We start from the raw sequence: 14,142 nt of genomic DNA, 5'->3' as shown, positions 1-14,142 counted from the left end.
GGAAACATTCGAAGAATCCTATGAAAGGTGTTGATGCGGAGACTTCTACTGATCATGCACATCTTTTTACACATAGTCAGTCTTCTACCTCAAAGCCATCTACGAAGAGTTCAGACCTCAAGAGGCGTAAGTTTGCGATCTTGGCACGTCATCCAAATTTTCAATTGAGACAGAAATGACACCTCTCTCTCCCTTGCAACCAATCGACCCTCCAGAAGCCTCTATATTCCATGCCAAGGTGCATATTTCTTCTGTGCGTAGGACAGGAGCTTCTATGCTGGGAGATGTTCTTTTAAACAGGCTTTCGAATCTTTCTACAGACAATATCCTCCCACAAGCCGAAGCACATGAAATTTATAGTGAGATTGCCATTCTTGGAGTGGACCCTCAATACTTGCGCGAAAATGTTGACAAATATTGCAAGGGTGTTGCAGACTATTTGAAGATGAAAGAATCTCTGACTACACGACCAAGTTCTGCTGTCTTAATTCAACGCGAGACTAAAGTTGAATTCCTCCTTGCTGAGGCATTACATAAGAAGGCATCTTTGAAGACCGAGCTTGATACTGTTACTTTGAGGATGGCTAATTTGCAAACCGAGCTTGGCCATTTAGAACAATCATTGTTTCAAATCGAATCTCATCAAGTTGAACAAGACGACGTTGTGCAAGTCTTTGGAGGAACAACTTGAAGAAGTCAAATCCGCTCCCGTTCTTGAAGACCAAGATATAGAGGCTTTAGAGAGGATACGAACCTTGCTGGAAGATCGTCGTTCCAGTTTGAAAGACTTAAAATGGATGTCGTAATCTTTTGTATTTCAATTCCTTTCATACGTGTCATCATGCTTTCTCCTGTACCATTTTCCTTTAATCAATAAAGAAGACTTATTCCCTGCTCTTTTCTTTTCATGTTTTAACAATGAAACCATTTTTTTTTTTTTTTTTTTGAGTGACTGAACTTAGCAAAAAGGTACTAAGTTGCCTACGTACCCTCGAGAGGGATCAAGTCATTACGTAGTTCAATGATTTTTTTTTTTTTGTTTTGTTTTTTTTTTTGTTTTTTTTTTTGTTTACAAAAAGGGAGGGCTCACGTGTGTAATCCTCGCCCTACACCCCACGGCGTTTCATGGGTACCAATTGCGCAATAGTGGGTATCACCACTAATCGAACCCGAGACCTTGGCCTCAAGGGTGACATGGGCATCCAACCACTACGCCACACTCACAAATGGTGACATAGAATGGGATTAATTTCTCCTTATTCGTGCACTTTCAAAGGTAATGGAAAAACATCATGTACTCTTGTAGTGCTGCAGTGGGTAGTTTAAGCTCTTACCGAGGAGCAATTCTTGATTTTCAAGCATAGAAGCGTTTGAGGAACTTCCCATTGATGGGGCCGATCCTTACACCCTCCTGGTCAATCAACTTGTAAGCTCCATTAGTGTAGACTTCTTGTACAACATAAGGTCCATCCCATTTCGAGGTGAACTTACCGCATGTACGATGAGTCATGATGATAGGTCTTCGAACAGCGAGGACTAAGTCACCAACTTGGAATGATCGTGGTTTAACCTTTTTATTGAATGCGCTTGACAAACGAGCTTGATAGCACTCAAGGCGTTGTTGGGCCTCGAGCCTTTTCTCATCCAGTGCCTCCAACTCTTGTAACCTAAGCTTGGCATTTTCCTCTTCAGTTAACCCTTCTTGAATGGCAATCCGTAGTGATGGGATCTGGCGTTCTAAGGGAAGGATAGCTTCTACTCCATAAACGAGAGAATACGGGGTCGCTTGAGTAGGCGTTCGAAATGTTGTTCGATATGCCCATAATGCTTCTCCAATTCTTTCATGCCAGTCTCGCTTAGTTTTGGATACCACTTTCTTTAACAAACTACCAAGAGTTTTGTTAAAGGCTTCGGCTAATCCATTCGCTGGAGCATTGTACATAGAAGAATTGTACTGTTTGAATGCAAATTTCTCGCACAACTCTGTCATCAATCTATTCTGAAACGGTTTGCCATTATCGGTTATGATATATCGAGGGACACCATACCGATAGATCAAGTGAGTTCGGATAAAATTGACCACCGTCTCTTTCTTTACTTCCCTAAGAGGCACAGCTTCTGCCCATTTCGAGAAGTAATCAGTTGCAGCCAAGATGTACAAATGGCCGCCAGATGATTTTGGTAATGGTCCTATTGCGTCAAGCCCCCATGCATCAAAAGGCCAAGAAGCTACAGTTGGGTGTAGAGGTTCTGGTGGTTGATGGATGAAGTTTGCATGATATTGACAAGCTTCGCACTTCTTAGCATACTCTATGGAATCTTGCACCATCGTAGGCCAATAGTAACCCATTCGCTTGATCCTGTAGTGTAACTTAGGACCTGATTAGTGTGCACCACATATTCCAGAATGAGCTTCTTCTAAGGCTTGTTTAGCCTCTTCCTCTCCTAAGCAACAGAGAAACAAACCATCAAATGAACGGCGGAAGAGAGTTTCTTTATAGTAAATAAATCGAGCAGCCCTTCGCCGAACTTCAGTCTTATGGCGTACATCATCTGGGAGTCTTCCATGTTGAAGGTACTCAATGAGCGTTTGTCGCCAATCTTCCTTTTCGACAAGGCATACAGAAATGACGTTGGCCTGATTTTCTTCTTTTTCTTCTTCAATCACGGAAGGCACCACCCACCTTTGGGAAACAGCAACTTTGGCAGTCTCTTCTTGGGATAATGCTAAGGTGGTAGCCAGATTAGCTAAAGCATCAGCCTGTCTATTCTCCTTCCTCGGTATATGCTCCAATGTAATTACCTCAAAATTTGTGAGCAATTTCTTCGCATATTTGCAATAAGGGACAAGGTCCTCTTTCTTGACATCATACTGCTCCAAGGTTTGGTTGATAATTAATTTGGAATCCCCAAAGACTTCGAGATGCGATATGCCAATTTCAATGGCCATTTGTAGACCAATGATCAATGCTTGATATTCGGCTACATTGTTGGAGCAAAGTTCACTTAATGAGAACGAATATAGAAGTATTTGTCGTTGTGGAGAAACAAACACTACACCTGCCCCCGCTCCTTCTTGACGTGCGGCCCATCGAAAAACATCATCCATGGTGGCATTACTTCAATGTAAAACACATCCTCGTACGGGAAATCATCGGAGAATTCCCAATCGGATGGAAGCGGGTGATCGGCTAAGAAATACGCCAATACTTGTCCTTTGATGGCTTTTTGCGGAACATATGTAAGGTCGTATTGTTGCAGCAAGACTGCCCATCGAGCTATGCGACCCGAAACCACTGGCCTAGAGAGGACATATTTAACCGGATCCACTTTTGCTATCAAACGGACCGTATGTGCTTGCATGTAATGTTCCGGTTGTCTACGGCAAAGAAAAGAGCGAGGCACATCTTTTCAATAGGAGAATAATTTAATTCAGCTCCATTGAGAGTTCGACTCAAATAATAAAGGGCTCTTTCTTTCCCTTCTTTATTTTCTTGTGCCATAAGAGCACCTAGAGACCTTTCTTGTCTTTGCGATGTACAACACCAAAGGCTTTCCGGGATAGGAGCACCTAAAACCGGAGGATTAAGCAAGTATCTTTTGATGCGCGCAAAAGCATTGCTGCAAGCCTCATCCCATTGAAAGTGTGCATCCTTTTTCATTAATCTATTGAAAGGTTGACATCGACCTGCCAAGTTTGAAATGAATCGTCGTATGTAAGCTAGTTTTCCTTGCAAGCCTCTAAGTTCTCGCGAGGTTCTTAGGCTACGGCATTTTCTGGATGGCTTCAATTTTGGGTGGTCAATTTCAATACCGCGGTGCCTAACAACGAAACCAAGAAATTTCCCGGATGTTACACCGAAAGCGCATTTGCGAGGGTTCATTTTAAGCTGATACTTTCTTAAGCGGTTGAACACGGATCGCAAATCTACCAGATGGTCTTCCCTCCTTTTTGATTTAACCACCAGATCATCGACATAACACTCCACGTACTTATGAAGTACATTATCAAAGATCTTTTGCATGGCTCGTTGATAAGTAGCACCAGCGTTCTTTAATCCAAAAGGCATCACTTTGTAACAGTAAATACCTTTAGGGGTACGAAAAGCTGTGAACTCTTCATCCTTAGGATTCATTCGAATTTGGTTGTAACCAGAAGAGCCATCCATGAAAGATAAGGCTTCATGACCAGTAGTGGCGTCAACCATGATCTCAGTGATAGGCAACGGAAAATCATCCTTGGGACACGCATTGTTCAGATCACGGAAGTCAACGCACACCCGGATTTGTCCATTCTTCTTTTTGACAGGGACGATATTAGCGATCCACTCCGGATGCGTACTTCACGGATGAAGCCCGCCTCAATTAGCTTATTGACCTCGGTTTCTATTTGAGGGATAAGCTCCGGCCGAAAGCGTCTTTGAGCTTGTTTCTGCGGGTGCACGCCCTTCTTTGCGCCAAATGATGTAAAGCAATACTTGGATTGAGCCCAGGCATTTCTTTGTAAGTCCAAGCAAACACATCTTTATATTCTACCAGGAGCTGGAGGTATCCTTCTTCTTCTGCAGGAGTGAGAAGGGCACTAATGAAAGTTGGTCGAGGTTCTTCAGTAGTTCCTAAATTGATCTCTTTAAGTTCATCAACTGTAGCCTGTACTTCATCCTCCAAGGCCAGGGGAGCTTCATCGACCTCATTCTTTGCGGCTTCATCATCTGACAGTGTATCTTCTTCTACTGTGATGTGAAACGAGGATGATACTTCTTCATTTTGCTCATTGTGGGCGAGTGACTGACTTGTGTGTACAATCGTTCGCCTTTTGACTTTGAGAGCTCCTTCAGTGCTGATATCCAAGATAAAGTTACGCTTCATGCGTGAAGGAATATTACTACATATCTCATCATTAGCTTTCTCCTCCTTTTGGTCCTCAGAGTTTATTAAACTTTCAGAGCAAGTATCAATGGGCCTTTTTGTTGCCCCCAATCGATTAAAGGCGATCCACACGCAAGAGTGTCCCGACTTTGCATTAAACAAGCCGTATTCAACCTGTCGAACACTGTAATTCGTGACGATGAAGCTTTAATGCGATCAAATACTGAGATGCGTGATGAAGAGTGATTTTTTCTTTGATTCGGACTTTCATCAACCTCTGCTGTTATGTATTGGGAACTTGAAGCATTGCTTCTTTTATTGATCCATATTTGAGCCGGTGGTTCTGGAGTATAACCTATTCCGGTCTTTGGGATAGGAATTTCATGCCCTTCAAGTCGCATTTTCCCTTGCGTTTTACTAAGACCGTGCATCTTTTCTCCGGTAGCTTCTGGAATTAGTTTCCCTAGGCTGCTTTGTTTTGAGAAATCATAGCCTGCTTTGGCTAATAGCCTATATGCCTTTGGGTCAAACCATTCTTTCGTCTGTTTACTTGGTAGAACACCATGCTCTGTCAGACTTTGTGAAGACTTCACGAATCCATTTAGTGGCTTTGAGGGCAAAGGATTTGTGGATGAAGTTAAAGGCATTACATGATTTTCTTTCAACATGGCTACATCCTTCATCGTGAGCTCTGTAGGAGGTCTTCGCATATCCATTGTAGATTGAAGGCATTCCGTGAATGGTGATTGTCCGTTTTTGCGGCGTGACAATGGTACATAACGGAGGAATGGAGGGTTATTGGAAGGCGTAGAGCTTTCATCCGCTTTCCGAATTGCTAGTAGACTCACTAGACCGGTTATTCCCATGTCGTGGATCATCCTTTGAGGAAGGAACATACTTTCTAGAGATGAATTTAACATGCTTCTTTTCATCTGCTTGCTTTTCATGGACGGGACTTCAACCGGGAGAACTTCATTAGGGATATCATCTTCTACATAAAACTTTGCGTCGGCAAAGTGAGCTTCGATTTCGGAAAAAGGCTTCAAGTCGGCATCTACTTTCTTTATTCCACCCTGAAGATACTTGAAACATTGATGCAAAGTTGACGGCACTATTCCGTTCCCATGAATCCATGGACGTCCTAACAACATGTTGTAGGTTGTCTTGGCATCAATGACATGGAACAGAATATTACTTGTCAATTCTTCAATAATTAACTCCAAGTGTATCATGCCGATGGCGCGTTGTCCTCCTTGGTTAAAACCTTGTATGACCAAGCGACTGTGTGATAATTCCTCCATAGCAAGACCAAGTCGTCTCATTGTCATTTTCGGCGGTATATTAATAGCCGAGCCTCCATCAATGAGAATGCGATCAATTTTTTGTTCACGAACATAACCGGAGACATAAAGTGGACGATTGTGAGGCTTAGGGCCTAATAATAGATCTTCGTCGGTGAAAGTCAAGTCCGGGAGCACGCGAAACATTCCTGTGTTTGTTGAAGTGTATTGGCACAAGGAGTGTAAATCTTTGGCTTTTCAAGAGCTTGGGTGATCCCTTCTTTCGGTGAGGTGGAGGATTGTGAGGGTTCCACTTTATCAACTTTGAGTTTTGAGTTGTTCTAAAGGCGACAAAGTCTCATTTGAACTACCATGGTCAACACCTTTACGTTTTTCATCAACCTCACAACGAGAGACCGTGTGAACAGCCTCCGCTGACTTGTTTTGAAAGAATTTTATGGGGAAAAATTCTTCCAATGTGACAAGACTTCGAAATTTTTGGGTTTGTGCCGAATCATCGCACAGTTCCGTTCTTAGTCTTTCTTTCCTTTTATCATTCTTTCTTCTTGTTGCGGCTGAATTTGGTTTTGTGTTTTTACGGACTCTTGGGTGATGAAATGAAGAGGGAATACTCGTCTCTTCTTCCATCTCTTACGAGTAACCAACGTCCAACCTTCTTCCTCATCCATTGTTGACTTTTTATCATCATTTGAATTATAATCAGATGCTTTTTGTGAGAGTTGAACTTGAACAGGTTCCAAAGAACCAAATCGGATGAACGTGGTATTCACCCTCTCGCTTAGTAGTTAGAGACATGCAACTAGGCGACTCGCAAGCAAATGTTACAAGGTTTGACTGAGCAACATCACCAACATCTAAGTCGATTTTCCTTTCCTTGGCTAGCTTCATGATGAGTTCTTTAAGAACAAAGCATTTTTGGATCGGATGACTTATGATGCGATGATACTTACAATAGTTCGGGTCATCAACCTTTCCTGCTTCTTCGGTCGTTTGCATTCGGCAATTCAATTAATTTCAAGTTGAGCGGTTGTTCTAGCATTTCGGGTATATCGGCGTCAAGGAAAGGATACACCTTTTGTTCCCATTCCTTGAGTGATGAGCGACGTGTCTCACGTCGTTGACCTCCCTCGGGCCTCTTCTCGTTAGCCTTTTCATTTGCCGTTGAAATTTTGATGGGCGGGGTTGACATTCATAGAGTGTTTGACATTACTTTTTGTATTCCCGTCATTTCTCCTTATTTCTCGCCTTTCTTTCTTTTCTTCAGGTACGGGAGGTTTCACATTTTCATGGCAAGAGATACTCAATTCCATGTCGTGCGCACGAGTTGCCAATTCTTCGAATGTTCGGGGTTTTACCCCTTGTAGGATGTACGAAGTCCCCAATGCATGCCTTGGATGCACATTTCTACAAGATATTTCAGGTCTATCCTTACAATCTAAACTCAAAGAACGCCACCGACCGATGTAGTCAACAACGGGTTCGTCTTTCCATCGCTTAGTATTGGTAAGCTCCATCATGCTTACCGTGCAGCGCGTGCCGTAAAACCGGTTAAGGAACTCCCTTTCCAACTGATCCCAACTATCAATTGACTCAGTTCCAAGTCCGTATACCAATCAAAGGCATTCCCTTTCAGTGAACGAACAAACTGCTTTACAAAGAGGCCTCCTTGAGTCCCTGCGTTCTCACATGTTTCTACAAAGTGAGCAATGGGTTGCTTAGGGTTTCCCTTGCCATCGAATTGCAAGAACTTGGGGGTTGATACCCATTTGGCATTCTCATATTGTCAATGCGCTTCGTATATGGTTTTGAATACATGAGAGAATGTGTGGAAGAACCTCCATATTGTGCTCGTATGGTGTTCGTTATCATGTCCTGCAGTTGTTGGACAGATATCGAGGCCATTGAGGTGGAATGTCCTTGTTGAGAAGTGCCTTCACCTCCTTTTCCCTTATCACCCTTAGCGTTTTCTCCCTTCAAGGTAAAGCCAGGAGGGTGCTCAAGGTCTGGATTTGATTCACCCGAATCTTGGACTTCCAGTTTATTCATCAGAGTTGCAATTTGGACGTCCTTATCTTCAAGTGCTTTTGTGAGAAGGGTGACCCTTTGTTCCATTTCAGCCATCTTTTCTTCCACAGTAGAGGTGTTGGTCATCATTACTGGCATGACCTCTAGATATGATGGAGAAAACGATGAGACAGGATGAGTCAAAGGCATTTTGTTCCTTAGGCTTCTCATCACAGGCGAAGAGTTGATAGAAAAGGTCTTTGTTGAGGATGATTCATCATTGATCTCAAAATCCTTCGAGACAGATGAATCCTTAGCGGTGGCTTCCCTTTTTGCAAGAAAGTCTAGAGAGATGATATTATGAAGCTTGCTTTCCTTGGTTGATTGGGGTTGCGGTTGATCAAGAGCTTTGGATCGACTACGAGTGATTGGGCCGACATAATCATCCGCAATGGAAGCATCCATCACCGATTTTTGAGCATTCTTGTTAGAAGCCATCGAAGCTAGTAGCAGATCGAATTTCTTTTCTTTTGAAGGAGAAAGAGATGAGAGGCAGAGATGTCCCACCGGGCGTGCCAGAATTTGTAGACGACTAAATTTCTTAGTTCGAAATAAATCAAACAAGTAAAATAGTTTCACAAATGCGAATTTGTATTGATAAATGTGTGGTACAATTCTCTGTAATTACAAAAGAGTGATCCTCTGATTCGATCTCCTTGAAAGATTTATTGATTGGATTTGTGGTAATGTGATTTTGATTTGAACATAAGATATTCTTCAATTTGGCTGAGGAATGGATCGAAGATCTTTGAAACGGAATTACAATGAATCTCTGGCTATGAGCTTGTTAGAAATTCTGTGTTCTTCGTGTTCTTCGTGTTCTTCGTGTTCTTCGTGTGTTCTTCGTGTTTGAAGGTTTGTGGTGGAAGTTCTTCGGTGCTTTAGAGGCTTGATTCCGTAGAGCTCCGTTGATTTATGGTTTGTTGAGATTTCTGGAGGCTTTTGAGCTTGATTCCAGTGAACTTTGAGATCTGGACGAGTAGTTTGGATGATTTTGCTTCGAATGTTTTTTGTATTCGAGGTTGAAGTTCTTGAATTTCTTGGAGGCTTTGAGGTTTGATCCTGGCAGAGCTTCTGGGTTTCTGAACTCAAGCTATCTTCTTCCTTCTCTCTGTTCTGTGTCCTTTTAAATGTTTTAGGAAGGCTTCTATTTATAGGAGTTTAGGGGTAGGTGAGCGACACGTGGCGGAGTTTGATTGGTCCGCTTATGTCATCGCTTACACGTGCGAGGCTGCCTGTGTCATCGCTTACACGTGCGAGGCTGCCTGTGTCATCGCTTACATGTGCAGAGCTGCTTGTGTCATTGCTTACACCTGCTGATGCAGTTTCATGCCTTTATTTCAATGACACTTGACAAATTTCTATTGGTTTCTGAATAGCGATGGCAAAACCTAGCAGCAGTACGTGGCGCTTTGTAATTGGTTGTATTTTGTGGACTTTGGTAGTATGATGTGTCAGCTTGTGATAGGTCGGAAATTTTCCCTCTCTACAGTGTTATTCACCAAGGTATGATCAAGCCTGAAGAGTTTATCATTAGAGCTATCAAATGTGAAGTTAAGAATAGGGTCAAAATCTGGGGATGGTTCTGCAATTCTATAGTGAATAGAGCTTCCTGTTGCTCTTGGAGAATTTTTTTCTGCTGGCTTCTAGCATATTGCTTTGTCATTTCTTTTGTTCTCCACTATGTGTTATTGTGTTTTTTTTTTTTTTTTTTTTGTGTGTTGCTGGCTGTTCCAGTTGTGCTTTTGTAGTGTCTTTGTAATTAATTGATGTATCAATTTTCTTGAAATAAAAGAGCAAAAACATTAGAAGGTGGGGAAAGGAAGAAGAAGAAGACGAAGATAGGGAAAGAGAGAAATAGGGGTGGGGTAGGTGGAATCCTAAGGAGATGGCCCTGATGAGATGGGAAAAAGAAAGAACAAAGAAGGAAAGGGAAATGGATTGGATTGAATGGAGTAGACAGAAAAAATAAAAGGACAAAAAAAAAGAGTGAGATTTTTTTTGTTTTGGGGGGGGGGGGGGGGGGGGGGGTTGTCAAACGGCTACGGTTGGGGTATGTGGCTAAGTTTAATTGGTGCAAGGGATTGTTTTTAAGATAATAGAAGATTTTGTTATTATTATAAAAGTGATTTTATTTTAAAAAATATTTATTAATGTATTTTGTTATTATTATATATAGGTGATTGTATTAAGTAGATATTATTTTATTATGATTTAATTTTTATTTTTATTTTTGAGATTTAATGTAATTGTTGTCAATTATAATGTATCTCAATTTTGATGTATACAATTAATAAGAAACAATTAATTTTTTGTTACCTTATTCATCCTCATAAAAATGGTTAAATGTGCCAAAAATGCATTATTTACTTTTCAAACCAAACGCAATTCCATTCAGCAAAATATCTTTTTAAGAAAAAGTTTAGCATCATACCAAACACAATTTTTCAAAAAACACACTTCACAAAATGCATTTTTCTGAGTAATCTTTCCAAACACTACCTAAGGAAAATTTTGTCTTATGCTTTATTTATTTATTTATTTATTTTACAGTCTTGTGCTTTTATAGTAGCATGATGCATATATTAGTCTCTTGTAAAGATTCATAAACAAAATAAAAATGCTGAACATATATTATATAGTAACAAATGTTGTGAATTACAGGTTTACATTGAAGCTAAGTGGGATCAAGGAACAATTAGATCCCATCTTTGTAGACAAATTCAACATATTTCTTTTTTTTTTTTGCTGAATGTAAACAAATTCAACTAACTAACAAAAGTTTATACCAAAAATTTTAAAAAAAGACAGTAACAACAATTAATTAATTATAGAAAACAAGAATCTCTTACTCACGAGGCCACCATAGATTTTTGTTAGCTCTTCCAACCCTCCTAACAATCTTGTCTTTTACCTCCTCTTGTTCTTGCTCCCAAGCAACAAAGAAAAATAAAACAAAATCCTAAAGAAAAAACCCCAAGCCAGAGTGATCCACAAGCAGTTCCACTTGCTTATATCAGTGATTCCCTGTTGCTTTAGTATATCAGAACCCGTGGTCACACAAGTTGTGCTCGTGATGTTCATGCCCAATGTGGTGCTAATGCTCTTCAACAGGTCCACCTTAACCGTGTCTGGCACCAACCTAAGTGGCGTGTTATCGAACATTTGGACTCCCCTGACAAAGCACTTCACTGGGTCATCGAACTCGTTTTGCAAAACACCTTCATAGGGGTACTTCACCAGAGAAAGATAGTGGAACCAAAGCCAGTAAACTGGGATTCGATCCCTGGTAATGAAAAACCCACTGAACAATAAAAAGTAAGCTAAGATAGCAACCACAACTGTGTAACCCAACATGACATGAGCTACTACCCCTGATAGAAACGTTACGAAAGAACTTCCAGCCCAAAACGATGCGAAGATTGTGAAGAGGAAAAAGAAGAACCCTTGGAGTCCACCAGCTAGGCCAACTGCCCAGAAAGTAATGGCTGCGAAGGTGAAAGAGAGGAAGATTATAGAAGGGATTGAAATGATGGAGTGAGCAAGAACGTAGGAAGATCGACGATAAGCATTGTAAGCTGTTTCTCTCATGAAAATGTAACGCTCTTGAAGGAACACAGGGATGGCTTCAGCACAAGTATAAAAGGTTGTGGACATAGCGAACGCGAAGAACCCTAACCGCTCTTGTGCTCCTCTTGGTGAATTATCGAGCCGCCAGAACATGGTGGCTAAGATAATCCCAGTAACGATCACTGCACCGAGTCTGATTCCGAAAAGCTCAGGCATTCTGCTCGAGTTTGTCATGGACCGTTTGGCTACGACGATCATTTCAATCCAGCATGGGTTGGCAAAAGTTGGGACCGAAGATGTGAGACCAGAGGTACTGTTTGGTGCACCAGAGACTAATTTCCCTCTCGAAATGCTTGCGCTTATAGCGTCTTTGAGGGACAGCTTTGGACCGTTGTGGAAGTCGCTGTTTGTTTGGTTCTTCTTTGCTTGCCTTGACTTGTTGAATTCGACTAAGTTCTTGATTCCTTCTGGATCTTCTTCGAGCTCTCGAATCAGATCGAGGGCGAATTCAGTTCGATTCTCGTTCTCGGGTATTGGGTGTCCAAACTCGGAGAAGAAGTGAGGTAAGCTCGTTGGAGAGCCGCTGAACACGGTTTGTCCGTGTGAGAGGAAGATCAAGCGGTCTAATAAGCTGAGAATTCTGGAACTGGGTTGATGTATCGACATGATGACAATGCTTCCACTCTGAGCAATTCGCTGCAACACTTTCACTACCATGAACGCACTAGTCGAGTCGAGCCCAGAAGTGGGCTCGTCGAGAAAAAGGACTATTGGGTCATGAATGATATCGATTCCAATCGAAACTCGCCTACGCTCACCACCGGAAACGCCTCTATGGCCTTCATCACCAATCACAGTCTTGGCTGCATTTCGAAGGCCTAATTGGTCGATTAGCGCCTGAACTCTGGCTTTCTTCTTCGACTTTGAGAGTGATCGAGGGAGCCTAAACTCGGCTGAGAACATGAGCGTTTCTTCCACAGATAACATAGGAAACAAAAGGTCATCTTGCATAACATACGCAGAGATCACTTTCGAAAGACTCGACTCCAACACTTCACCATTCAAAGTCACAGACCCTTTGAGGCTTTCTTTTGAAATTCGATCAGCAAGAGCATCGATGAGCGTTGATTTCCCAGACCCACTAGCGCCAAGAACAGCCATGATCTCTCCCTCTCTGGCTTCCCCAGAGATATCATTCAGTAAAACCTTGGTGTTAACACTGATCTTATTACTCTCCACCGCTTCCAAATTATGACACGACTTGTTGTTTCGAGAGAAGCATGAGGAAAACGACATCTTCTGGCGAACCTTGACACTGTAGGTGAGGTTTTTGAATGAAAGAACAAAAGGGTAAGATGAAGATACGGAGCTACATGCGTATGAGACATCGAGAACTCGATGAGGGCGTGGTGTGTTGGGGCCAGAAGTGTCTGACTGTGCATCCTCGACTCGCATCAAGAGCTCGCCGAGCGTGGGGGAGATGCTTCGTTTACACGAGAGTGGCTTGAGCTCCATTGTTTGGGTTTGGTTGAGGAAAGAGAGCTTGTCATCGGCTATTTTTGGTGCTGATGTTGTTACTGCCGATGACATGTTTGAGGGTACTACACGAGAGATTCGTGTGTTTTGTGCTGTTGGGGTTTAGGCAGAATTTATAGTAAGTAAGGCAAATAGAGAGAGAGAGGATGTTTAGTGATTTTTAAGTATCCAACCGTTGAGTAATGTGGTAAAGTAGGTGAGAGGAGTTGTGCAGCTTTGCCAGTTTACATTTCTACCGAGTCAAAGTCTTGAGGGAGAGGGCTTCATGAGTTTTTGTGTTTTTCGTTTTTTGTTTTTTGCTAATGCCTCATGAGTTTTACTAACGACAAATTCAGCGTCTAGAAACTCCAAACAGAACTTTAGAAATTTGACAACCAACTTCTCACGAGCTTGGTTGAATAATGTTAGTAACGCCGTAAAATTCACAACTTATCCATGTTATGAGTTGTGGGTCATGTAATTATAAATTCACTATTTACAGCTTAGCCTATGAACAAGTTGTGAATTTTATTGTCATACGAGCATTGTTCTCATTATTGACATGAGAAGATCACAATTTTTTATATGTGTCAGGCATAGGTCCAACGACACTAGATCTGTTGAGATGATGACATATGTTCACTTTTAAATACGTGTTACCATCTGGTTGGATCCAGTGCACTAAATGCACTAGACCTAAACCAAGTCTTTCTATATAACTTGTCTACGTGACAAATTATAAATGGTAGAATAAAAATGATGAGTCTATATGAGTTCGTAACTTCATCATTCATAATTCACCACATGGATAAATTGTAACAAA

The 14,142-nt window shown here is 41.6% G+C and overlaps 1 protein-coding gene across 1 annotated transcript; it reads right to left on the bottom strand.

Moving 5' to 3' along the window:
• Positions 1 to 10,840: 10,840 nt before the first annotated feature.
• Positions 10,841 to 13,460, bottom strand: LOC142609364 (ABC transporter G family member 20-like). The gene has a single exon (XM_075780933.1). The coding sequence runs from the start codon at positions 13,392 to 13,394 to the stop codon at positions 11,145 to 11,147; it is 2,250 nt and encodes a 749-aa protein (XP_075637048.1). The 5' UTR covers positions 13,395 to 13,460; the 3' UTR covers positions 10,841 to 11,144.
• Positions 13,461 to 14,142: the final 682 nt, after the last annotated feature.

This window comes from Castanea sativa, chromosome 9 (genome assembly GCF_040712315.1).
Source record: "Castanea sativa cultivar Marrone di Chiusa Pesio chromosome 9, ASM4071231v1".
Classification (NCBI taxonomy): domain Eukaryota; kingdom Viridiplantae; phylum Streptophyta; class Magnoliopsida; order Fagales; family Fagaceae; genus Castanea; species Castanea sativa.
This window is presented reverse-complemented; position numbering and strand designations above follow the sequence as displayed.